Source organism: the organism of the source record quoted next, unplaced genomic scaffold, assembly GCF_019419815.1.
Source record: "Pyrus x bretschneideri cultivar Hongxiangsu unplaced genomic scaffold, Pyrus_bretschneideri_v1 Contig4, whole genome shotgun sequence".
Taxonomy (NCBI): Eukaryota; Viridiplantae; Streptophyta; class Magnoliopsida; order Rosales; family Rosaceae; genus Pyrus; species Pyrus x bretschneideri.
The window spans coordinates 11,988,075-12,014,891 of record NW_025999723.1 but is presented as its reverse complement, the minus strand read 5'-3'; the positions used below and the strand labels follow the sequence as shown (position 1 = coordinate 12,014,891).

The following is a 26,817-nucleotide window of genomic DNA, read 5'->3' as shown; positions in this document are numbered from 1 at the left end:
AGAACTACATTGTATGTGATTTTACCTACCTTTTTTGGGGATAGTATCCCAACATGTACACAGCCTTCACCTTTGTTTGTACATGAACTGCACCTGCTTCCCTAACAACGACCAGACACTATATAAGAATTGAGAAATGTATTTATACAGAAACGATAACAGAGCTAAAAACACTGAAACAAACAGAAACAGGCACAAAACAATGAATAATAAAGCCAAAGGCAGAGTAAAGCTCACCTTGATTGAGAAATTTCGGTCAATGTCATTAGGATCCATTTCGGTCTCCCTGAGATCCCAATCAACATCAGAGTGAAAGCCACTAATTCTTTGACGGATTGGACGCATTTTCAAACTCCCTCTAAGGTTATTCCACTTTTAGTTTGGGACACAAAGACCAGCTCTTACTATTGTTTTTCCCCAAATTAAATGTTCAGAATTTTTTTCACTTGTTAATATATGTTATATAGGACAATACATATAAGTTGCCATCAAAGCTAAGTACGAATGCGTGTGAGAGAGAAGTGAGTGCTAGGTTTGTGAGCATTAACAACCATGACAAGTGAGGGTGGGAGAAGAATGGAATGGAAACTGTGTGAGGGTAAGACAGCAAGTTTGAAAAGAAATTGTCAAAACTTAGTCAGAATCCTAGTCATTAAAACGATCTTAAAAATACAAACAAACAAGCACACTCTACGTATGTAAGTTGCTTGCAAGCCCATTGGTTACCGGAGTTGCCTCACGCAACATATGGCTAAATTCATCTTGTGCCTGTATTGGAGAGAAGAGAGCGATATATTGTAGAAGCATATGGAGTTTCCATGTGTGAAATGTTTATACTGTTATAGTAAGACATTACTCAAATCTAGATAGAGACAAATCATTGTTTGCATATAAATGTATTCATTGTCATTCTTTTTTTTAGCTAACTCCACTCAAAGAACTCTCAATACTTAACATAAAACACAAAAAAATTCCTGCAAAATTTGTGTATAGGCAATCTACTTCTAGAAACAGATTCCCAATACAAAACAAGGAAAAACACAAATGATGATACAAATAACCCCTGCTCTAAACAGTTCTTTCGGTTTTCTATAAAGATTGTTGTAAATGGCAACGACTAGTATACAAATAAGATAAGAATTGCATTCTTACTACTGAGTTCTGACTTTCTTCAACCTGTACATGAGGGACTCAATAGATTTTTGTAAGCTTGTGCCATCTCTCCGTACCACTTCCTGAGATGCGAGGTGTAAACTTTGAATCCCGCGACCCAAACTGGCAATTGATGGAGCTGCAGGTAGTGATTCAGCAGCACATTCAATCCCATCTCCATATGCAACCAGACCGGCACAAGTTGCAATACTACATCCAAATGTAGCCCACGGTAGGACACCAATTTTCTGGATATGCCGTTTCCTCATTATTTGATAGAATGCTGTTCTCATGGCTGAAAAGCTAGTCTTCTCCGCAGCAGTAACACTATGGGCAGCGGCTCGGATCTTCTCAGCAGAAGCAGTTGCTTTCAGTATAGTTGTTGATTTGACACCTGGAGCCACCACTTTTGAGGGGCCAAGAGTTTTACTAAGAGCAAATCCCAATGTCTTATGGGTTTGACTTAGAAAGAGTTTGAGTGAAGCTGGGACTTTAAACGTCACCACTTTCATCAAAGTTGAAGCAGGAACTTTGAGCGTAGCGGCCTTAGAGAGTGAAGATGCTCCTAAAACTGCTGTTGCCCCGGCCCCTACTGCCACCAATGGTTTATCAGTTAGTAGTCGTTTCCTGTCGGTGTCATTTGACATTTCCCCCTCACCTTCGCAATTATTAACAAGCTCTCCGACCATATCCTTGACCTCTAAAGGGACAGGAGTGTTCCAGTGTTTTCTAAGACCTGCTAAGCCACTAGCATCCACTACTGCCACTATGGTCTTGAACTTCTTTGTTTGGCCACGAAGAGCCTCTACCAGCAGAGCATGTGACTTGTCCTCAACTGGAAGATCAGAAAACTCAACCTTATTTAAATTCGAATCCCTTATTTTATTAAAGGGAAGCCGACCAGCATTATTCAGAGAAATTCTCAGCCCCTCGACTGCAATCCGAAAGGCATAGACTTCAGACATAACACTGGTATCTACAGCTTCACCTCTGTTCACATCGTAAAACATCTTTTGCGCATAAGCTAAAGCCTTTCCCATTGCTGGGAGATCAGAAAAGACATTATGTAGATCCAAAAGAAACGGATAAATCGACTGAGCAAACTGTGGGGCCTCATAATTGGATTGTAGCTGGATTTCTTTAGGCGCCACCACAGAAACAGAAGTTGATGGATTTAGCCTCGATATTGATAAATCAATATATGGGGATAATAACTTAACCATCTGTGACTGTATTTCATTGGTTATGTATAGGGTCGTGGAGAACCTATAAGGGATCCATGATCCCGTGCTTGTCACCCTTCTCCTTTCCCCTCATTTCTTCTTTCTCCATTGGTCACTCCCCATCTCTCTCTTCTCCCGATTGGCTTCACATGCCCTTCCTTTCTCTCCTTTAGAGCCTTTCTCCACCGCCCATCTTTTCTTCTTTAAATCTGGGCCACACACCTGGCTCTACCAGATTTTACTCCAAAAGTCTGGAGTATTCTAGAAAATAATAAATTTACAATTTTACCCTCGACTTTATTCGTTAATAACTCCTTCGTTATAACTTCAAATTGTGTTCCGTTTGCACCCACGTTTCCGTAGTGACGAGTACTACAAGAATATGGCAAGAAAACGAGTCTTACATGACACGACATGGCAGTCAACAAAAGTCAACACTTTGCCTCGAAGGCCATTTTCGTAAATTCACTTATTAAAATTATTAAGACTGTAACTTTTGGGAATGGGTCGTTACACGATTTATAATATGAACGGTTCTGATTATAAACATGAAGTTTTATAAATTGACAATGAACAATTTTGAGAGATTTTGAATAGGAGTTCTTACTCATGTTTGAGTAGCCAAATATTGTTCTATATGTATAGCAAAAGTCTGATATTTATGAAATAAAGCATAAAATCTTGTTGGAAATTTCAATCAAAGAAGAAGGACTTTCTTTCACTAAAATATTACATAGTTTTACTACAAAAATCAATAATTGTATCAAGTTTGAAGATGATTATTTTATTTTATTTTATTTTATATTTTTATTATTATTATTATTATTATTATTATTATTATTATATTATTTTATAACGAAGGAGTTTCTATTATTATTATTTTATTTTATTTTATTTTATATTAGAAAGTTTTAAGATGAAATTGAAATTCATAGGCTTCTATTGTACGAAATGGACGAAAGTAACCCTCAATCTAACAAAATAATTGATAAAGCTGGCAGTTGAGAGACGTCGACACAAATTGAAATTTTAAAGGTGCTCATAACCAAATTGAAAGTTTAGAGAACAAAATGAAACAGGACCTGTATGTCAATTTCTTCATGTGATGTGATCCATCAAAACTTGCAATGAGGTTAAAGAACTTATTTCTTTCCTTCATCATTTACAGTGGAATTGGGAGGCCAACTATCTACATACAACAACGACAAAGCCTAATCTCACTAAGTGTGGTCGGCTATATGAATCCTAGAACGTTACTGCACTCGGTTTTGTGTCATGTTTTTCCAAAAAGAAGAAGAGCCAAAGTATGACATGATGATATATATATATACACATATGGAACATAATCTTGTGTTGGAACAGACAAAACTAATAAGGTTCCTTGGTTCTCATAATTTCTATATTTACAAATTTCAACCTCGAGGCTCAATCATCGTATAGATGGCGTAAAGTGCAAGAAACTCGTAGGTCTGCAGACTCGCGGAGTTATGTTTCGGTGCCTGTATAACGTTTGTGAAGATAATTGCAGCTGACTTTCTGATCCATCTAAGACTTAAGGCCTAGGCTGCCCATTTTGAAACTGCTGCTCAGACTGGATCCTTCCTTTCGCAGCAAGCCGTGCGCGGATTAGTTTTTCGCTTGCAAGGGCCTCCTGTACATTGTTTCGAACTGAGTTGCAAAGGTCGTCAAGGGCAAGCATTGGAAATGGCTCCTCAATCAGAACACCCACCTGCAGAATTTGGAAAATGAACACGAGTGGCATTAATATTTCATTTCAGGTGGAAATGCAGTCGGAAGTTTAGGGTAGCATACCCATAGAAGTGATCAGGCAGAGGCAACTCATATCACAGTAACAGATACGATTCTTTCGAATCTTCTGCCATCAGCATTCAAGAATCCAGTTCATTAACCTTTTTGGAGAATGAAACAGTACAAGACTAGATGTATTACAGCAGTAAAAGCCGGTGTTCCAGAATGAAACATATATGAAGTGAGGATTGATAGGTTAAGAGTGAAATTACGATTCCGGATGTGTCTTACTATTGGTCTAATACAAGAATAAAAGACTAAGGTCACAGGAAATCTGTTTGAGACCTCGGTTACGGTCTCATCAAAACCATTGTTGGACACCATTGGTCCCATTCCGTTTATACAAAGAATGGCTTTTCTAATCTTGTTAAAGGAAGAAATATGAAATATGCAGCACTAAAAAGGGAACATAACATAGCAGGGACAGAAAGGAACACACTTGTTCGATGCAGAACAGTGAAGCTGCACTGATGAAAGTAGCGGGAACCACAATCCAGTGGCAATCATCCCATAGTATAATAGGGAGAGTGAGATGCCAGAGGACTAGAAACCTTGAGGTCAAGCGGGTATAAGACAGAGGGATGGGAGTACCAATTAGCTGTTCACATACGCCAATTCCTTCATGGAAACAAGAGATCTTTGATTGCTGCATAATGATAAGGTAAGATACTGATTAAGTTTCTTCGTCGACATGATCTTTGATTGCAGATTGTTTAAGAATGAAATAATACTGATTTACACCTGCCAACTGTTTACTGATATTTTATTCAAGAAACCATGTCACTAGTAATTTTGATTGAACTTATGCACCAGAAAGATCATGAGAAAAAAAAAATATCAAGTAAAATAGTAATCTGAGACTACTATTAATCAAGGAAGGGAAGGGATTACCAACATAATTCTCTTTGATTCCTCCAACTCTAGCAATTGAAGGCTCCGGGAGATGAACTGAATAATGCAGCCAGGTCGATGTTTTGAGTTCAAAACTACTAGCAGATCATCTACTTCAAGCAAATTTTGGAGGTCTTGTCCAATATCTGAGCCATAAATGACATGACACTGCACTTAAAAGTTAACCTCTATCAAATGATTGCGTTACCAATATCAATCTTAACAAAGAACAGCTTCAAAGAATGAACAAGAAACAGAATCATGTTTTTCTTCATGTTATAGTTAACTGAGCATTTCTTTACCGATTGCACATTCACTTCGGAATTACTTTTCAATGATCAATTTCGTGTGCTCTCATCTTTTTCTCAGTAATTTACAACCTGTTAAAAGTATAATACAACCAAATAGAATAGAATAAGGCATGCAAAGCTTCTAACAAGACTACATTTCAAATCCGAAAGCCACAAACCTTCAGTGCAACAGGGAAGGCCACAATATACTGCAAAAGTGCCTTCTTGAGTTGTGCATCACCCGAAGTCTCAACACTAGAAATGATCTGCCTTGCGAAATCATTAACCCCTGCAATCACCTCAGTCCAAGCCTTCCTCCCTTCTTCAAACCTCGAATACGAAGCCTCTGTCCTGAACACCAGCAACAACGCCAATGCCGGCGCTGTGAGCTGGTATGGCAAAGATGAGGACCTCAACAACGGGAAAATTCCCGGAAGCAAATCCAACGCAACTGCTGTATTATAGCTAGCAATCACCACAGCTACCAAAGTAAAAGCAATCACCGGCGGTATCAAAGACAAGATGACTCTTGACGAAAGGCTTGAGAGCATGTGCAGGAGATGGCGGTAGGAGCTTCTGTGATGCATCCATTTCTCATGGTCATAAAGTGTTCTGTGCTGTCTCATTCCACGCTCTTGCGTGCGGTCTGCCCAGTCGGGTATGATTCGCAGTATTGAGATTAGGGTTTGGACCGGAGAGGAAGATGATGGCGGCGAAGGGTTTGGGGTTGGGGATTGTGAGCAGAGGAGCTTGAACTTGAGGGTTTTTGGTCTGGAGGGAAGGTTTTGAAATTGTAATGTGGAAAAGTGTTGGGGGTGGACAAGTTGGAAGAGAGTAAGATTTTGGGGGAGAGTTTGATGGGGTTTCTGGATTGTGTCAGCATTTGGAGGAGCTAGGGTTTGGAGGGAGAGGGAAGAAGGAAGGGGCATGTTATGGTTTCACAGAGTGCGGGAGTTTTAGTTGGAGAGGGAGGGAGGGAGTGGATGAGTTAGTTAAATAACGGTTATGTGTGAAGGAGGTTTTTACACATTTTCAAATTTTAGTTGGACTAAAAATTTGATGCTTTTAGTTAGGAAGGGGGGATGCTGGTGGGACTCAAGAAGGGTGACAGGCTCATCTGCACCGTCTATCAAATTGCCACAGCAATTAGCTTATTAAAAAATTTGAAAATATGTTTGGTAAAATAAAAATAAAAAAGTGCTTATTTAAAAAATTGCTATTAATGACAATAGAAAAGTACAGAAAAACAGAAGCAAGGTTTACCAAGCTTTTAACAAAATTGTTTTTTTTCTTTCAAAGCATAGTGAACAGTGCCCATCTAATGAAATTTTCAAATGACAAGTATAGCCCTGCATATTTTGCAAAATGACAATCTTTACTCCTATATTATTCTCTTTGGCAATTATTATATCTCATTAAATATCATATCTTTTTTAGTCACTTAACATATTCACATGAATTTTATATAAAAGCTTACCAAACATTTATACACTTTTTTTTTTGTTTGTTAAAAATACTTTCACAAAAAAATGTTCATCAAACATTCTACAACTTTATTTTACAGATATTTATTATTACAGCACACCATAATAGTTCTTTTAAAAAGCGCAGCAATACCAAATTAGCTCTTAAGAGGCTAAAATCCGTCACTAAAAACCAGCACGTAATGGGAGGGTGCCCAAGAACTCTTCCATCACTCCAAGATATCATATTGCTCGGAGGTGCGACAAATTGAGTCCTAACATTCCACACGCTTTTGTACCCAACGCCCTCGCTACACCACTTTATTGGCACTTTCCCTAAGGTAGCTCTTTGCTCCTTCCTGCAGAGTTTTAAGGCAATTGCACAGTGAAACCTGGCTCTGATACCAATTCTTAGGAGTTTGGGTATAGCTTGTACCTAAAACCAGCTCGTAAGTAAAGGGTGCTAAGAGCTCTTAACCACTCCACAATAATCTATTTCTCCGATGTTGGACAATTGGGTCCTACAACCCGGGATCGTATGACTTGAGTTCTATATCAGCAGCAAGGAGAATATCATAATCATATCCGCACTGAGTTGAGTTCTATATCAGCAGCAAGGAGAATATCATACATAAAACCAAGCATGAAACTATCTTTCTGCAAAAGGTACACAAGGTCCAAATATCACCCCACAGAAACTTAACACAACTGTAACATCATTCTCAGACCGACGATCTTTCTATACATAATCAACTGCCTATTAAACTAAGGACGGTCCTTTGCATCAGCAGCGCCCAGCTTCTCGATTTTGCTTTCCTGAGGTGGACTCTTTGATCCGAAAATGAAGTCTTTCACAGAACCTTCTGCAGACTGTATAGCTTTCTTAATCTGCCATCACAAATTGGTGCAATTAGACCTCAAATATACAGCCAATGACAATCACTAATTACTAATGACGGAATAACAAGGTTTTTAAGCAATTCATAAGTCTAGCAGGCATGGTATTTTAGAGTTGGGTAACAGTTCCATGCGCAAATGCCTTCATTGATGTGCAAGACATAGTAAAGTTCGTATGCCTATAAAAAACAGTTTTGGCAACCCCGAAAGCTTACGGATTACTGACGGTTTTTATCAGATATTCTGGCTGTTACTTTTAACTTTAAACTCTTTTTGATCTCCCTGCAACCCCCAATCTTTCTGTGCTTAAACCTTTCACGTTATATCCTCTCACTTTCGCCAAGAAGAGGTGACTTTTTCATGACACCCCCAGTTTCTATCTCCACAAAATCGACAACTTATCCGTTTTAGCATCCTATACTTCTTGTAATCGCCAAACAAGTCGTTCCTAACTGATTAAAATGCTCCTCTCTACATTCAGGGAAGAAAAAAGGAAGTGCTCGATAATCTACACGGCATAGCAGACCAATACCATTCCTAGGTCGCATTTTCTGAAGCTTTTTACGATACCATTTTCATCATAAACGATCGAATCTTAATGACAGAAAAATCACTCTTAGTATCTTGAGCAATCAAATACTAAAAAATTTGCAATTAAAGAGTGGTAACTATACAAGCAGAAAACTACCCAAAATCTCACTCACATTATCATTTTGCTAAAAAGATATGAACAAAATCGACGCAGAGCCAAAAAAACGAAAAAACAAAAAACCCAATTAGTCCAATTCCATAACCCACAATTCATTCTACAACAAGCAACTGTAAATCGAACCCGAAATCGAAAGACCCCCACATTTGTGAACTAAAATTACACATCTGAGAAGTTAAATCACAACCCAAAGACTAGTTATTCCTTTTCTCCCTACCCTTTTCGCAACAATATCAAAGTTTGATTACAGAATATGAAATTGCGGGAAGAAAAAGGAACTTACAGGGTCGAGCGCGTTGGGCTCGGAGCCGTAATCAGCAGTCAAGAGGAAATAGGCAGCAGTGACAGTGGCCACCATGGTCGTCCTCCTCACCAGCCTTTCGGTTTTTGAGTTCATATCCTTTTGCTTTCGCTTTCTCTCGGATTCTCTGGAAAGATTGGTTTAAAGATGGAGGCTTTTGAGAGTTGGTTTTAGAGAAAGTGAGGATTTTTCATTTTTTGAGAAGGGAAGAAAGTACAAGGATTTGGAAGCAAAATGGGGTTTTTTATTTATTTATTTATTTTAATTTCTTTTATATATATCAAACATAAAATAATATTTGGCTACTTAAATGATGAGTAGGAGTTCCTAACTCAAAAGTATTCGTTGTCGATTCATATAACTCCATGTATATGATCATAATTGTTTATATTATAAATCATTTCATAAAGATCATCTTTGTAAAAAAAAATCAATTAAAATTAAGGTCGTTTAGTCATCGAATTGTATAAAAACAGATGAACGGAATTGATAAGAGCATTACGAACCGTTCATGGATTTGCTACAATAGATGAACTAAATGACCTTAGTTTTAATTCGTTTTTTGCAGAGATGATCTTTACAAAGTGATTCATAATATGAATCATAAGTACAAGGCTATGTGATTCGAATACGAAGAGTTTTGAGTAAGAGTTCCTACTCTTATGAAAAATGCTTGGCCACTTAAAAATGAGTAGGAACTCCTACTCAAAACTCTTAGTGTTTAATCACAGAGTTTTGTGCTTATCATCAGAACTGTTCATACTATGAATCACAATGTAAAGATCATCTCTGCAAAAAATAAATTAAAACTAAGATCGTTTAGTCAATTTATTGTAGCAAATACATAGATGGTTCATAAAACCTGTCACATCCCGGCCCGGGGCGGATCACTTCCCGAGCCCGCTCCACCACCGTAGCACGATATTGTCCGCTTTGGGCCCCGACCACGCCCTCACGGTTTTGTTTCTGGGAACTCACATGAGAACTTCCCGATGGGTCACCCATTCTGGGAATGCTCTCGCGCGCTACTCGCTTAACTTCGGAGTTCCCATAGAACTCGAAATCAGTAAGCTCCCAAAAGGCCTCGTGCTAGGTAAGGATGGGAATATACATATAAGGATCACTCCCCTGGGTGATGTGGGATATCACAATCCACCCTCCTTAGGGGCCCGACGTCCTCGTCGGCACACACGCGACCAGGGTTAGGCTCTGATACCAAATTGTCACATCCCGGCCCGGGGCGGATCACTTCCCGGGCCCACTCCACCACCATAGCACGATATTGTCCACTTTGGGCTTACCATTCCCTCACGGTTTTATTTTTGGGAACTCACGAGCAACTTCCCAGTGGGTCACCCATCATGGGATTGCTCTAGCCTCCTTCTCGCTTAACTTCGGAGTTCCCATGAAACACGAAGCCAGTGAGCTCCCAAAAGGCCTCGTGCTAGGTAAGGATGGGAATATACATATAAGGATCACTCCCCTGGGTGATGTGGGATATCACAAAACCAATGTCGTTCATTTGTTTTTAAACAGTTTGATGACTAAACGTTCTTAGAGAATGAGCCCATTTCACACGCAACATCAGAGCATAAGTAAAGTACAGTAGTATGGGTAAGGATCATATCCTCATAGGTAGCCACCTATATAAAGATTCGTCACGAATCCTCGTCGATACGAACTTTCAATAGCTAAAACCTAGAGGGGCGCAAAACAAAGGTGAGTGGACCTAAAAATAATAATACATATGTATATAGAAATCATGCTTGAGAGTAGTGAAAACCAAGTATATGCCATGTCAAGTATCTCAACAATAAAATAAGTAAGCCAGGTGAAATAAATCAATGTAAAATGGTATGCCAGCCGGAGTCACCTAACATGACTTGTACGGCTGAACTTATAGCTCATTAAGCAATTCTTGCACACGAGTCGGAACCACCTAATGTGGTCTATACGACAGGCTGGGTATAAATAAATACGCTCAAGTGCTATGATCATGTGAAAGCTGTGCGAAGATCGCAAGTCACCTACGAGTTGGAACCACCTAATGTGATCTGTACGACAGGCTGGCACCTGCCTTGGATCCAAGGTGAGCATACGGTGCGAGAGGAGAACGATCACGTGAAGGCTGGACCTGGGCTCGGGCGGAGCACTAACACCAGGGTGCAGGATAATGAGCACTAAATGCATCTAAACATAACCATACACACTGCAATCATTAACATCAATATGCACTCACCTGAAGCTTACCTGGGCGTCCGCAGCATCATGCAATAATATGCATATCTATACTAATGCATAAACTAAAATGTAATGCAATTGTCATGGCATTTAAAAACGTAAATCCATTTAAAACCATTTCCGGGAAAATGGAAAACATATACGTATGTATAGAAAATCAAAAGCCTACTCACCTGGAGTCCGTGCTACAACTCCCTAGCATAAACATCAAGGTGTCACGAACGATCGACGCCTAGAACAATTATCAAATCATGTCTTAGAATTATTATCAATAGAACATGTAACTTACATATCCTATTCAAGAAAATATGTTAGTCGGATTCTCAATCTGCAAGTTTCTAATATCCCCAAATATTACGTATTATAACGTATCAAAGTTTGGTGACGATCCAACGGTCGGATTGTCAATTGCTATAATAATCAAACAACATACCTTAATGGAACTACGTTCAAATGACGGAAATTCATCAATCGGACTTCACCAATGGAATTAGGCTATTCAAATTTAGCCTAGGAAGGTCAGGGGACGTCTCGTCCCATGCGCCACCACAGGTGACTGTCGGCTGCCTCAACTCGCCGAAAAATTCAACTATTTCTAAAAATTCTCAAACTTCACATAAATGAAGATCTCAATGAGTAGAGCAACTTTCATACTTGTGACTAAGGTCAATCTGGCTGGAAAATACCTTAAAATCCACCTCGATCTGCCAAAAACCTTTGAAATGGGTGTTCTTGATTCAACTCCAAACAAGCTCCGATGCCTCCAAGGTTGATTGGGCTTTGTTTCTGGGTTCAAGGAGAGTCTAATGGTAGTAAAGATCGAAGGACTTTGCTTAAAAAATTGGCGAATTGCCACCAAGAACACCACAATGCCATTCTCACGAAACCAAGACCAAATCTTATCTAATTTGTGTGGAAAATCGAAGAAGAAAGGCTGGTGCGAAGTTCCCAGGTGATAACTCGGTGTAAATCGTCGGAAATTGGCCGGAAAACCATCGAAACCCATCGTATTTCACAGTTTCCGCAGGTCGGGTCGTGGAGAACCTATAAGGGATCCATGTTCCCGTGCTTCTCACCCTTCTCCTTTCCCCTCCTTTCTTCTTTCTCCATTGGTCACTCCCCATCTCTCTCTTCTCCCGATTAGCTTCACATGCCCTTCCTTTCTCTCTTTTAGAGCCTATCTCCACCGCCCATCTTTTCTTCTTTAAATCTAGGCCACACACGTGACTCCACCAGATTTTACTCCAAAAATCTGGAGTATTCTATAAATAATAAATTTACAATTTTACCCTCGACTTCATTCGTTAATAACTCCTTCGTTATAACTCCAAATTGTGTTCCGTTTGCGCCCACGCTTCCGTAGTGACGAGTACTACAAGAATATGGCAAGAAAATGAGTCTTACATGACACGACATGGTGGTCAACAAAAGTCAACACTTTGCCTCAAAGGGCATTTTCGTAAATTCACTTATTAAAATTATTAAGACTGTAACTTTTGGGAACGGGTCGTTACACGATTTATAATATGAACGGTTCTGATTATAAACATGAAGTTCTATAAATTGACAATGAACAATTTTGAGAGATTTTGAATAGGAGTTCTTACTCATGTTTGAGTAGCCAAATATTGTTCTATATGTATAGCAAAAGTCCAATATTTATGAAATAAAGCATAAAATCTTGTTGGAAATTTCAATCAAAGAAGAAGGACTTTCTTTCACTAAAATATTACATAGTTTTACTACAAAAATCAATAATTGTATCAAGTGCCTCCTAAACCGTATTAGATTTTGTGCTAAAAAATATTAGTCAAGGATTTAGAGAAAATGCCCCTTTCTGGGTTGCTTTAGTTTGATCCTTAATGTATTTTCATTCCAAGTTATTAGTTCTCAAATTTTAAAAAATGTGTTTAATAAGGACAAAATGATGAGAGCACAATCACGATTAAAGGTTGTTAAGTGTGTTTAAAAGTGAAATACTTTGACCACTTAATATTATGGTCTAGTGGTATTCTTTTTCACTTGTAAATGAGAAGTCTTAGGTTCGATTCTCACTAATGGCAAATTTGAACCACATTATTATGGCTAACCGAGTGTGAGGCTTTGCCCCACTCCCTCACCCGAGATACTAGTTGGCTTGGATTTTGAGGAAACTCCACATTTCATCAACCTATCAATTGCTCATATTAGCAACCAAATTGTATAAATTGGCGTTGAGTCTTCTGAAGTAAATTGATTGCAAAATCATGAATTGTTATTGAACTCTTTTTTTTCTTCTTCTTAAGATTATGACCTAAAGGAGACAGAAATATAGGGAACTGGAAAAAGGAGGAAATGAAATGGAAGGGCGTAATCCATCTACTTGACTGAAATATCATTCTACGGTTGTCATAAATGGTCAAAACATTTTGGACCCATATTTGTTGGGGCTTGAATGCCGGTGAAAGATTTATTGTTAAATTTGTGACTCGGATCCAAAATAATGTAGATAATGATAACTTGAAATTTGATTTTTGAAGAAAATGTGGAAACCGAAGATATAAAAAATAAATAAAAAAATTAGTGATTGACGCTAGATTAGGCATTAGGATCATGTAGTGCTCCTTGGCGCTTAAAGATTATTGTTGAAGACATCAAAAGTTTGATGACCTCTTTTGATTTATTCTCGTTAGCCCACGTTTTTAGAGAAGCAAACTTTCTAGCAGATGCAATTATTCAATTTAATATTCTTCATGTTTGGGATAGGCAATTACCATTTGTGGCCTTCAAGACCTATTTTATCAGAACTGGTTGTGATCATAGTAACTTTATTTAATATAAGTATTTTTTTTCATCGAAAAAAATATTTATAATTACCATTTAGACTAACTTCAATGGTCGGGTTAAAACTTATAATTTTAGATTTTAAACACCCCCAATCTTCTCCAAAACAATTGGGCTACAATTTGTGTTTGTGATAAAACCTAAAATTTGGGCAGATTTAGCTCAAAAATGACAAAATAAGCCAAGTTAGTGGCGGGCTCTCATGATGCTAACAGCTTTGTATGCCACCTTATACTATTCCATTCCGACGACTATTTTGTAATCCGTTGCTGGTTGATCCAACAACACAAATTCAAACTTTTTTTATTCAATATAATTTATAAATACATTAGATCCAACCGCTAAGGTCGAATATAATTAAATCTATCGATAAAATAAAATATGCGATCTAAGATTAAATCCAAAAAAAATTATTTAAATCAAAATTCATCCAAAATTGAAGCATATTTAATGATTTTTCATTACTTATCAGAATGAAAATATTTTTATGTTAAAATTTTTATAAAAATAAATTAGAATAATACACATAAATTTTATTTATAAAAAAAGTTACCAAAATTTAGTCTAAATTCATTCTTCAATAATTTGGGCTCAAATATTAAGCCAAAATCATTAGAGAAAAAAAAAATATTTTTGAGTTAAAACCTAAATTTTTTAAGCTAAAGATTTAAGTTTTAACTTCAACCATTTGAGTTGGTCTTAGTAAAATATGAGAAAATACCATTTGGTTTGCTGTTTATCACAATTGTTTCTGAAAATAAATAAAAGGGGGGTTTTGATATAGGCACCTTGTTTTTTAATTTTTTAGATTAAACATACACTCATTTTGAAAATTTGATCAAACATTTTCTTAAAATTTTGGTTATTAATTTCAGTTTTTCACATAAGTTCAATTTTGTTTAGAATTTTAGTTTTTCACGACTTCTCCTGAACATTTTGTTTTTTTTTCTTTTTTCTTTTCCTATTATCCCTATATTTATGTATTTATTATCCATCTCTATGCATTTTTTTATTGTTTGTTATAATTTTTACTTTTTTTTTTTGTGAATATAGTAGAATATTTATAAAAAAAATTGTCAGATTTTATTATTTAGAAGACCCAACACATGGTTTGTAATACTTACTGAGTTGCTGGTGTTCGGGTTTGGCCACCGTTGAACTTCTCAAGGATAGCTTGTGCAAGCAGGGAAATGAAATCTCTGCTTCCTTTTGTGTTCTTTTGTTCTCTTCTGTTTTTCCGGTTTGTTAGCCTTGACCAGCGTGTTCCATGCTTTGAAATAGTTTAATGTACCCGACTTTGTTGAATTTCTAGTTCCCTCTGTTTGCTGTTTCTGTCTTGTTTGTTTTTATTTTTTTGGGTCAAACGATAGATTTTGGCAAGTTAGGTGTTAGATTAGCCACTGACGGGATTTGAACTCATGTCATCGTGCAAGGGTTCAACTCCTTAAAAGTCTTGAACTCCGATAATGATTTGTTGGCTCCTACATTTCTTGTACATCCCTTGCATTATCCTTCCAACTCTTGGTCTTTTTTATCTCATATGCTCTATGTATTTCTCCTCTATCACAAGCATAAAAACTCAAAATAAAATAATTATCGAATGCCCTTTTGAGTTGGTATAAACCGTAAAAAACAAGCAATCGGTGATTTGAGATATACTGGGCTGATGTTCAACTTGTTTTGACATTGAAATTGAATACTGCACTGCAGGGTATAGTTGGAAGATCATAAAATGTAAATTCTGTGTTTTTGTTAATGGATCAAGTCTTGATTGAACTATTTGAAGGAAATTTATTGAATCAGGATATATAATACACACAAAAGGAGGATGAAAATGACTTAATTAACCCCCTCAAAGATGATCAAAATAACGCATTGCAAAAACATAAAGGCCCCTAAATTGTAACTTCAAATTGCACTTCTATCTGCTTCTTTTCCAGCTGAAAGGGAGCATGGCTTGCAAACGGTTGATGCACAAGCTAAAAAGATTGAGAAAAAAACATGGCATATATTAGTCACAAATTTAAAGACAATTAGAGAGGCCAAATTGATATTAATCATGATGGCAATGATGCCATGTCATTACACTATAGTTATGTGGAAGAGTACTTACAGTTTATCCATCAACCATTCTTCGTCGTCTTATCAACGCCACCCTCACATAAAGCCAATCGTATACATAGTTCAAGAACTTGTAGTATGTGTATCTCCATGACTTGATGAATATCAAACTCCCACAAATTCCCCAAAATCCAACAACAAATCCAAGCGCTAAACTCACATAAAATCCAGTTGTTATAAACCCATCCTTCTTTTCAACTTGATCTGGATACTCATCTGGATGCTCCTCTGGTTGCTCCTCTGGACACTGTTGAAGTGGAATTCCACAAAGCAGAAGATTCCCATCAAAACTAGAGGACTCATAGTTTTGGAACTGAGACCCCATGGGAATTTTTCCAGACAGGTTGTTGTTTGACAAGTCCAAGACACCAAGACCATAAATCTGAAGAAGCCTTGGTGGAATTCCTCCATAAATTTGGTTGCTTGACAAATCGAGGGATTGTAGCGAAGCCAACTTCCCAATCTCTGGAGTTATTTGACCTGTTAAATTGTTTCTCGATAGGTTTAAAGAAACCAACCCAACAAGATCAGTAATTTCATTAGGAATCTCCCCAGTTATCCGATTGCTCGATAGATGAATACTCTTTACAAGCCCCAGAGTACTTTTGTATTTGGACATTGTGCGTTTCCATATCAAGGATACTTCATCATCATAATAACCGGTTAGGTTGCTACGGACGATGTCATTCTCATAACTGATTACAAAATGCTCATTGACGTTAACGTCATACTCATGACTGACGGTTAGACTTAAATTTCCTATTTCAGCCAAATTAGTCAAATTGTTGAAGCATTTGGGTATACTTCCGGAGATATTGTTTATTGAGAGATCCAAAATTTGAATGTGTTTCAGATTACACAACTGCAACGGAATGCTTCCATAGAAGTGATTAGAACGGAGGATAAGGATAGCCAAATTTGGAAGCCCAACCCCTAACCATTCAGGTATTAACCCTGATAAATTATTTTCTCCAACATCAATGACCACGAGCCTTGTACAATTCTTCAAGGATGAAGGCAATTCTCCAACAAATCCGTTCTTGTTCATCTTCAGTGTTTGAATTGAAAATAAAGAGCCCATTGTGGCAGGAATTTTCCCAAAGAGAGCATTGTAACTCAAATCTAGAGAGGCTAGTCGTTCAAAATGCATCCAACAATCAGGAAGTTCTTCATATAAATAATTGCTTGAGACATCAAGAAAGCCTAAATAACTAACCTTGACTGGACACAAGAAAGAAGTTAACTCTGAAAGCTTGTTGTTGGAGAGATCTAGAGATGACGCTTTGGAAAGGAATGAAGGGATTGGACCTTCCAATTGGTTCCAACTCAAATTCATGCGAGGAGGGTAAGATGAGGGAAACTCAAATCTTGAATTTGGAATTTTTCCTCTAATTTGGTTGTTGGAGAGATCCATATCAATCAGAGAGAGATTCATACTAGTCAAAAAACCGCCATGAGACAGCCTGTCCCAAAACCAACTTGGAAGGATATCAGAAATTCCTGTATTTGAAATATCAAGAGATAAATAATTTTTCTGAGTTTGAAGCCATTTAGGAAAATGTGGACCCATCGTGCAAGAGCCCAAATTTATGGTTTCCAATTGGAAGGGAGGAACCCAATTAGAATTGAAGCTTAAATTTAGTGAGTTGAAGGACAAATCCAAATAAGTTAATTTGGAGAGATTGGAGAAGTGGCTTTCTGAAACCACCCCTTCCAGAGCATTCATTCCAAGGTCCAAAGCCTCTAATGAGTTCTGATGAGGGCATGCAGACATTGATATTTGAAGCAACCAGGAAAGCTGTCCACTCAGAGTGTTGTTAGAAAGGTCCAATTCTTGCAGATTACATAACTTGGAAAAAGATTGCGGAATCCCTCCTTCAATTTGGTTGCCAGAGAGATCAAGAATGGCAAGAGAGCTCAAGTTTCCTAAAACATAGGGAATTGAACCAACTAATTGGTTTTTAGAGAGGTCAAGATTAACAAGAGAGCTCATGTTTCCTAAAACATGGGGAATTGAACCAACTAATTGGTTGTAAGAGAGGTCAAGATGAACAAGAGAGCTCATGTTTCCTAAAACATGGGGAATTGAACCAACTAATTGGTTGTAAGGGAGGTCAAGATGAACAAGGCTGGCATTGTAGTTTGACAACCATACAAATATTGAAGAAGTAAGTTGGTTGGCACTGAGGTCAACATGAGCAAGAGATTTCGAAGAATTTATGTTAAAAAGAGTACTGGAATGAATAAGAGGAGAAGGAAGACCACAAAAAGACAATGACAAGTTTGTAAGTTTAGGGAGCATATTAATTGCTTCCAGCCAGTCATAAGAATTACTGAGATTGCTGAAACTGAGATCCAAATAGGTTAACGATGAAAGGCGAGGGAGCCATGAATTAAGATTTTCAACACTAGCAAACTCATTGCCTCCGAGATCGAGATATTGCAAGTGGGTAAGGTTTCCAACCTGACTTGATAATCGACCACCAAGAGAAGATTCATATAAATCAAGTTTGACAACGTGGCCGGTATATTTGTCGCAGTAGACTCCTTCCCATATGCAACACTCTTGTTTTTGGGCTTCGCTTCCCCAGGAAGAGACGATACTGTCATAATCCACGACGTCTCGTTTGAAAGCAAGGAGTGCTTCCTTTTCTCTCTGTATGCACCTGATCACCTTGGGCACCTTAGCAATATCCCAGTGGCCAACTACTCCAGAAGAAATATTATTGAAATCAAGGGATAGGGAATGGTTGCAACATTGTAACAAAATTAGCACAGCAAATATTGAAGCATGAAATAGTTTGAAGCACCTAATTCCCTCGCCCTCGCCCCGCATCTCAACAACAATGAAGAAGAAAAAGTATTTAGGCTATGTTATTGGAAATTTGGAAGAAGATTGCAACACTACAAGTGTACATATATACACATATAAAGTTGCCTCTTACAAACAACTCGAGTGGCCACTTGTTCACTTGACTTTGACGTATTACTGCACCTTCTAGCTTCTCCAATGCCAAGGTATGAAAAAGAAAGTTGGGTAATGAAAAAGAAAGTTGGGTAATGAAAAAGAAAGTCGGGTGAAATGGGTTTCAATCAGTCAATATCATTACAACTCCACAAGTGGAAGAAATACATGGAATCCAACTGGAAAGGAGGTGGAATCCAACTGGAAAGGAGGAATGCAATCAGAACACTCCACAAGTCCAGACGTGTGGAAGAAATACATGTCGAGTCTGGACGTGTGGAAGAAATACATGGAATCCAACTGGAAAAGAGGAATGCAATCAGAACACTCCACAAGTCCAGACGTGTGGAAGAAACAGGTAAAAGCGACACATGTATTATTCTTACGCGTGACTTGACTTCCACCACACAAGTGGCCCGGGATTTCAACACACAACAATCGAGTTAAAGAGCATCCAAGTCTACAAAAAACTAAGCTTCAAGCACACCTATTTAATTTTGTCATTGATCTCTATTTTATTTATTCAATCAGACAAATAAAAATAAAAAGAAGTGTGTGAGAAGATAAAAGGATGTTGCTATTCACCCAACCAAGTTTACATCTTCCACACCTTTTGTTAATTTATGTCTTATGTTCTTCTTTAATTTATTCGATCCAACTACTGAAAATTAAGAGGAACGTGTGAGTGATAAAAATGAACGTGTGAATTGAATCACCCGAGATAGTAAAGCAATGGGAAAGGAGGATCAATTGTAGGCAAGGCAAACACAGAGTTCACACCAGAGGTACCAGTCAGTAGTGGCTTTTTCTCGATCAATTATCAACATCACTGGGTCGTCTTGACTCAAATGGTCAAGCATGGAACATGTGTGAGTGGACCAGCTACTTTTCTGCAAGTGGTTAGTAATACGACGATGACTCATCTCTCCAAAACATTGATAATATCTGCAAAGACTCTAGCAACAATCAACACAAATCCGCATTGAGTGTTTGACCCGTTTATGTTTTAGAAACCTGTTTTGTACTCGTAATTCATGTTATTTGGATCAGGCTAAAAAACACGAAAACCATCTTTCAACCCTGGAGAGAACATTCACATGTATTTTCCAAAAGGGTGTCAAAATCTCCTCAAATTTATGTAAAGCAATTAGAAAGGAGGAATCCAATTAGAACCAAAGCTTAAGGCTAGTGAGTTGGAGGAGAAAAACAGACGTCTTAATCTGGAGAGTCGCCAGAAATGACTTTCTGAAATCCCTCTTCAAATTGGTTAGTTAAATAAAAGAGAGATCTAGATAAGCAAGAGAGCTCATGTTTCCAATGACATTGGGAATTAAGCCAGTTAATTGGTTGTCAGAGAGGACAACACGAACAAGAGATTTAGAAGAATTTAAGGTAATCAGAGAAGGAAGACTGCATTCGGCCAATGCCAAGTTCCTAAGATCTGGAGTTTATTAGTTGCTTCCAGCCATTCATAACCATTAATGAGATTGCTCCAACTCAAATCCAAATATGTTAAATAAGAAATACAAGGAAGCCATGAATTGTGATTTTCAGCATTCGTAATGTCATTTACCTGTAAAATCATAATATACAACAGTGTTAAGTTTTCCAACTTGACTTGGAAGTTGACCACCAAAAGAAGCATAAGAGAGATTAAGATATCTTGAACTTAAGAGAAGCAATGAAATATGGAATTTTGCTCCCAATGAAGTTAATATCCCAAAGGTCCAAATACTTCAAATGCTACAATTCAATCAGTTTAATGACTCATCGTCTTACCTCACAAATAATTGTTAGATCCTTATAAGAGTTTCCCCATTTATCTTTTCCCACAAATGGTTTTTCTTTTTCCCCTGCTCACCACTCGAACAGTCACTTACATGGCTAGGAGGAATATGCTTTCTGATGAGAAGATCAATCAAGAGTCTCCCAAAGCTGTGTATTAAACTTTCTGGTGTTACTTTCCTTGCAATACAAGGGATGTGCAGTGTATAACGTTTGCTGATCTGCATACTTAAAGGATGTTTGTCAAGTAAATCATAAATTCAACCGCCGTTTTTTTTCCCATGATGTACTCGCCAGTCCTCAAAATATTCAAGAGAAGTAAATGCCAGATTTGTACCATAACTCTTCCCCATCCCTACTATTTTTCATCAGGCCAAAGGTGCATATTCTAGGCTTGCCAACCTGCAAATTATAATATATAAAATAAACAAATACAATCAGAAAGTACTTAGTAAAAGGATACCAAAAAGATGGAACAAAATTCTGTAAGCATTAAGGTCTTGATAAAGCGCACGCCCTTTACTTGTGCAGTATTCAAGAGCCTGTGCAAGATATAACACAACCCTTAATTGAATTACCCATTTCATAGGCTGCACATTCATTGAAGATTCAAGAAGGTAATAAAGTTATATTCCACATAACACTAGCACAGTACTCATTAGCGGAAACATCCATGCAACTGACAAGATAATTAGCAAAATTCGAGAAGATGCTATAACTGAAATAAGACCACGTAGTTGTCAAACGTGAACCTGTGCTATAAACAAAAATGATTATCAGCAAATGTTTCTAACACCCAAAAGGGGGGATGCAGTAAAAACCCTGCAACCATTGTCTCAATGTAGATCCCCACACCAACACCTCTTAAGCAATATTAGGTGACGATGGAATTCAGGGAAAAGAAGTGATAAATTATACCAGACGAGAGTAATTTATATTTTGGAAGTTCGAAAATAAATGTGATGCCCAATATCCTAGTATGTCCTTTCCAAAAGAAAAGCCAAAGTTAAATGACCAGTGAGACAAAGTGAAACTATTAAGCAGAGGCAATTTTAAGACCAAATGGATCTTATATCCAACAATTAAAATATGAGTACAGATTCGGACACGCCCAAGGCTGTGTATTACACTTTCTGGTGTTACTCTCCCTGCAATACATGGGATATGCGGTGTATAATATTTGCTGAACTGCATACTTAAAGGATGTTTGTCAAGTAAATCATAAATTCGAACACGCCACTTTTTTTTTCCATGATGTACTTACCAGGCCTCAAAATATTCAGGAGAAGTAAATGCCAGATGATGTACTGAACCTTGAGAAGAGAGACATTTATATCTTGGAAGTTCTAAGATAAATGTGATGCCTAATATCCTAGTATGTCCTTTCTGAATGAGAACCCAAAGTTAAATGATCTGTGAGACAAAGTAAAACTATTAAGCAGAGGCAATTATAAGACCAAGTGGATCCGATATCCAACAATTAAAATATGAATACAAGATAGATAGTAACCAAAAACCTCGTATACGTATAAGGAGTAAGCCTTGCAATGAAAAAGATGTTCTACAAGTGTTTCATTGGGCATATATTCTGCCACAAGCAACCACTCATCACCTTCGCAACAACTGAGTAAATTGATCAATCTATAAAAAAACATACCACGAGTCAAGGATATTAAATTAAGTAATCATTCTTGTATTAATTTACTTGTGAAGATTTTTCCACAATTTTTCTAAATCCCACCGCCAACGGTGTTGGAGTTTATTGGTGGGATTTGAATTGAATTTTGTTGTGTGGATTGAATGGGAATGGGGCCAACGGCCAACACAAGGCGAGACTTTCAATCATTTGCTAACTTTACGACTAATAAGGTGCACCGGGGTACAATTTAGTATTTAATCTCGATTTGACCTTACTATAAAATAATAATAATAAAATAAAGTTTGTTCAGACCCAAGCTAAGTATATGATAAAGATGAATGTGATTTTACCTAACTATATCAACAGTGTGTTCGTTAAGCACCATATATACTCAAATTAAATCATAAACAGAAAAGAACTACATTGTATGGATTTGTTCTACGCAAAACGAAAAATCCCTTACCTACCTTTTTTGGGGATAGTATCCCAACATGTACACAGCCTTCACCTTTGTTTGTACATGAACTGCACCTGCTTCCCTAACAACGACCAGACACTATATAAGAATTGAGAAATGTATTTATACACAAACGATAACAGAGCTAAAAACACTGAAACAAACAGAAACAGGCACAAAACAATGAATAATAAAGCCAAAGGCAGAGTAAAGCTCACCTTGATTGAGAAATTTCGGTCAATGTCATTAGGATCCATTTCGGTCTCTCTGAGATCCCAATCAACATCAGAGTGAAAGCCACTAATTCTTTGACGGATTGGACGCATTTTCAAACTCCCTCTAAGGTTATTCCACTTTTAGTTTGGGACACAAAGACCAGCTCTTACTATTGTTTTTCCCCAAATTAAATGTTCAGAATTTTTTTACACTTGTTAATATATGTTATATAGGACAATACATATAAGTTGCCATCAAATCTAAGTACGAATGCGTGTGAGAGAGAAGTGAGTGCTAGGTTTGTGAGCATTGACAACCATGACAAGTGAGGGTGGGAGAAGAATGGAATGGAAACTGTGTGAGGGTAAGACAGCAAGTTTGAAAAGAAATTGTCAAAACTTAATCAGAATCCTAGTCATTAAAACGATCTTAAAAATACAAACAAACAAGCACACTCTACGTATGTAAGTTGCTTGCAAGCCCATTGGTTACTGGAGTTGCCTCACGCAACATATGGCTAAATTCATCTTGTGCCTGTATTGGAGAGAAGAGCGCGATATATTGTAGAAGCATATGGAGTTTCCATGTGTGAAATGTTTATACTGTTATAGTAAGACATTACTCAAATCTAGATAGAGACAAATCATTGTTTGCATATAAATGTATTCATTGTCATTCTTTTTTTTAGCTAACTCCACTCAAAGAACTCTCAATACTTAACATAAAACACAAAAAAATTCCTGCAAAATTTGTGTATAGGCAATCTACTTCTAGAAACAGATTCCCAATACAAAACAAGGAAAAACACAAATGATGATACAAATAACCCCTGATCTAGACAGTTTCTTTCGGTTTTCTATAAAGATTGTTGTAAACGGCAACGACTAGTATACAAATCAGATAAGAATTGCATTCTTACTACTGAGTTCTGACTTTCTTCAACCTGTACATGAGGGATTCAATAGATTTTTGTAAGCTTGTGCTATCTCTCCGTGCCACTTCCTGAGATGCGAGGTGTAAACTTTGAATTCCGCGACCCAAACTGGCAATTGATGGAGCTGCAGGTAGTGATTCAGCAGCACATTCAATCCCATCTCCATATGCAACCAGACCGGCACAAGTTGCAATACTACATCCAAATGTAGCCCACGGTAGGACACCAATTTTCTGGATATGCCGTTTCCTCATTATTTGATAGAATGCTGTTCTCATGGCTGAAAAGCTAGTCTTCTCCGCAGCAGCTATAACACTATGGGCAGCGGCTCGGATCTTCTCAGCAGAAGCAGTTGCTTTCAGTATAGTTGTTGATTTGACACCTGGAGCCACCACTTTTGAGGGGCCAAGAGTTTTACTAAGAGCAAATCCCAATGTCTTATGGGTTTGACTTAGAAAGAGTTTGAGTGAAGCTGGGACTTTAAACGTCACCACTTTCATCAAAGTTGAAGCAGGAACTTTGAGTGTCGCGGCCTTAGAGAGTGAAGATGCTCCTAAAACTGCTGTTGCCCCGGCCCCTACTGCCACCAATGGTTTATCAGTTAGTAGTCGTTTCCTGTCAGTGTCATTTGACATTTCCCCCTCACCTTCGCAATTATTAACAAGCTCTCCGACCATATCCTTGACCTCTAAAGGGACAGGAGTGTTCCAGTGTTTTCTAAGACCTGCTAAGCCACTAGCATCCACTACTGCCACTATGGTCTTGAACTTCTTTGTTTGGCCACGAAGAGCCTCTACCAGCAGAGCATGTGACTTGTCCTCAACTGGAAGATCAGAAAACTCAACCTTATTTAAATTCGAATCCCTTATTTTCTTAAAGGGAAGCCGACCAGCATTATTCAGAGAAATTCTCAGCCCCTCGACTGCAATCCGAAAGGCATAGACTTCAGACATAACACTGGTCTCTACAGCTTCACCTCCGTTCACATCGTAAAACATCTTTTGCGCATAAGCTAAAGCCTTTCCCATTGCTGGGAGATCAGAAAAGATATTATGTAGATCCAAAAGAAATGGATAAATTGACTGAGCAAACTGTGGGGCCTCATAATCGGATTGTAGCTGGATTTCTTTAGGCGCCACCACAGAAACAGAAGTTGATGGATTTAGCCTCGATATTGATAAATCAATATATGGGGATAATAACTTAATCATCTGTGACTGTATTTCATTGGTTATGTATAGCCTCCTCGAACTCGACGAAGCAACTGAACCCACTTTCTGCGGAACCAAACTACTAACTAAACCTTGGAACTTGCTCACTGTTTCAAGTTCACCCGGGGAATTCTCCACACCAGAACTTTTTACAAATGGCAATTCAAGCACCAAGAATGATGATCCAACCTCCTGAGCCACCCTCTTGGCTGCCAAAAAATGTCCATGAAAACCAACCCCAAAAATCTTTTGTAAAACCAAGTTTCCTGCAATATCTTCATACCTCTCCTTATTAACCTTCTCCAAAAAACATCGTTTGAGAACTCCTAACGATGAAGTGGGAAATGAGTAGTCAAAACCATCACTCAAGACACTTTCTTCTGATTGAATTTCAGTCAGAGTTGAATGACCCACCTGGGCAATGACAGCATCAGGTCTAATCTCCCTAATTAGACAATCAACATCCGATGCTGACCACTCTGATAAACTTTGAGCAGAAAGTATGTATATTACAGATTGAGTTTCAGGCTCCCTTACCGCGTAAACAAACTGTTTTGTGCGTTCAGGTATTCGGAGTTTGCGCACTAACTCATTCGATATTGTCAAGTCATCCGATTTCAGTACCGAAAAGGGCCAAATATTTCGTAGGTTCAAAACAAATGCAAGTGCCATTACAATAGCACTAACCCTTCCTAATTTCGGAGACCGCAATCCTCCTAACTCAACTCAATAAGTAACACTCTAATTCTTTCTTAGCCAAAACTAAGCCGAAAATCTTCAAAGTCATAACCCCACATAGAAAATAACTCCAAATCCTCAGTTCCAAACTGAATTTCCAATTCCCACCTAATTTTCCGAGCATCCAAACAGAGCACACCCAAAAAACCCAAACCACGCAGAATTCAATACGATTCGATATTACCCGGACGAGGGAGTTCAACGAACATTACAGGAATATTTCAATGCGATCAAAGGAACCCTAAACAGGAAAATCAAAATTATCTCATTAATTACCATAATCAAAAGTACTTTTTTCCAGAAATCGGAAGTTAATTCGTCCTCCTTATAAGTACCTGATTGATGGATTTCTGTATCCGAAATTATATCCTTTCTCTTTGGATGACAATCATCTGCAACGCCAGGACTTCGGAGATCAGATACTTGCACCTGAGGGCTCGGCGTAACTGAAATCAACAAAAACTGCAGGACCCAGATTCCAAAAACCCGAAACCCAGAAATCAAAAGCTTCCCGATTGACCCAAATTAACAATCTTTATTCTGCGTTCTCTACTCTGCGGATTGAGCCAATCTAACATCCTTCTGTCGCTCTGACGGAAGCCTTTGAAATATCTCAGAACTGTGGGAGTGAACGAAAGAATCTTGAAGGTTGTGGTATTTTCGTAATATAATTTTAGAACTCATGAATTCATTTACGGCCCAAAATTAAAAATACTTTTTTAGGGCCATGAAACTGTTCATTTATTTGGGCCACAAAACAAAGCCCGTAATCAGCATCCGCAAATTGACTTGTCAGCTCCGCACTAAAAAGCAAGTGATCATCTACTACAGTAGTGGAGATGAGTATTGTTCTTACACTATGGCGTGAGTTCGAATTCTGTCAGCTTCCTAATCTAACATCTAATCTAATTAATCTATCATTTGATCAAAAACAAAAAAATCTAAACACAAA

At 37.8% G+C, this 26,817-nt stretch overlaps 3 protein-coding genes and 1 long non-coding RNA gene across 6 annotated transcripts; 1 reads left to right on the top strand and 3 right to left on the bottom strand.

Moving 5' to 3' along the window:
- Positions 1–867: 867 nt before the first annotated feature.
- On the bottom strand, positions 868–26,511 carry LOC103938661. 2 transcript variants are annotated; one of them, XM_048565527.1, is made up of 3 exons: positions 26,201–26,511; positions 25,152–26,106; positions 868–2,399 (listed from the first exon to the last, which is right to left on the bottom strand). In XM_048565527.1, the coding sequence occupies exons 2-3, from the start codon at positions 25,797–25,799 to the stop codon at positions 1,152–1,154; spliced, it is 1,896 nt and encodes a 631-aa protein (XP_048421484.1). In that variant the 5' UTR covers positions 25,800–26,106; positions 26,201–26,511; the 3' UTR covers positions 868–1,151. The 2 variants fall into 2 exon arrangements, with proteins under 2 accessions (XP_048421484.1, XP_009346963.2); XM_009348688.3 differs by lacking the exon at positions 868–2,399 and having other exon boundaries at positions 23,681–26,106; positions 26,201–26,507.
- Positions 3,433–6,354, bottom strand: LOC125468882 (UPF0187 protein At3g61320, chloroplastic-like). Of its 2 annotated transcripts, XM_048565530.1 has the most exons (5): positions 5,545–6,354; positions 5,076–5,243; positions 4,624–4,830; positions 4,188–4,251; positions 3,944–4,104 (listed from the first exon to the last, which is right to left on the bottom strand). In XM_048565530.1, the coding sequence occupies exons 1-5, from the start codon at positions 6,292–6,294 to the stop codon at positions 4,088–4,090; spliced, it is 1,206 nt and encodes a 401-aa protein (XP_048421487.1). In that variant the 5' UTR covers positions 6,295–6,354; the 3' UTR covers positions 3,944–4,087. The 2 variants fall into 2 exon arrangements, with proteins under 2 accessions (XP_048421486.1, XP_048421487.1); XM_048565529.1 differs by lacking the exon at positions 4,188–4,251 and having other exon boundaries at positions 3,433–4,104; positions 5,545–6,351.
- LOC125468884 lies at positions 7,411–8,924 on the bottom strand. Its single transcript, XM_048565538.1, has 2 exons — positions 8,718–8,924; positions 7,411–7,716 (listed from the first exon to the last, which is right to left on the bottom strand). The coding sequence occupies exons 1-2, from the start codon at positions 8,829–8,831 to the stop codon at positions 7,594–7,596; spliced, it is 237 nt and encodes a 78-aa protein (XP_048421495.1). The 5' UTR covers positions 8,832–8,924; the 3' UTR covers positions 7,411–7,593.
- Positions 17,832–18,101, top strand: LOC125468885. The gene is made up of 2 exons (XR_007251245.1): positions 17,832–17,961; positions 18,034–18,101. It is a non-coding gene; the product is annotated as an uncharacterized LOC125468885 (long non-coding RNA).
- Positions 26,512–26,817: the final 306 nt, after the last annotated feature.

Coding starts and splice junctions, on each gene's coding strand:
- LOC125468882 (XM_048565529.1), bottom strand. CDS start 6,294: ATGCCCCTTCCTTCTTCCCTCTCCCTCCAAACCCTAGCTCCTCCAAAT. Junction 4,831..5,075: donor AATCAAAGAGAATTATGTTG/GTAATCCCTTCC, acceptor ATCATTATGCAG/CAATCAAAGATCTCTTGTTT. Junction 4,105..4,623: donor CACTGTTCTGCATCGAACAA/GTGTGTTCCTTT, acceptor CAAATTCTGCAG/GTGGGTGTTCTGATTGAGGA.
- LOC125468884 (XM_048565538.1), bottom strand. CDS start 8,831: ATGAACTCAAAAACCGAAAGGCTGGTGAGGAGGACGACCATGGTGGCC. Junction 7,717..8,717: donor AGCCCAACGCGCTCGACCCT/GTAAGTTCCTTT, acceptor TTGTGATGGCAG/ATTAAGAAAGCTATACAGTC.
- LOC103938661 (XM_009348688.3), bottom strand. CDS start 25,799: ATGGCACTTGCATTTGTTTTGAACCTACGAAATATTTGGCCCTTTTCG.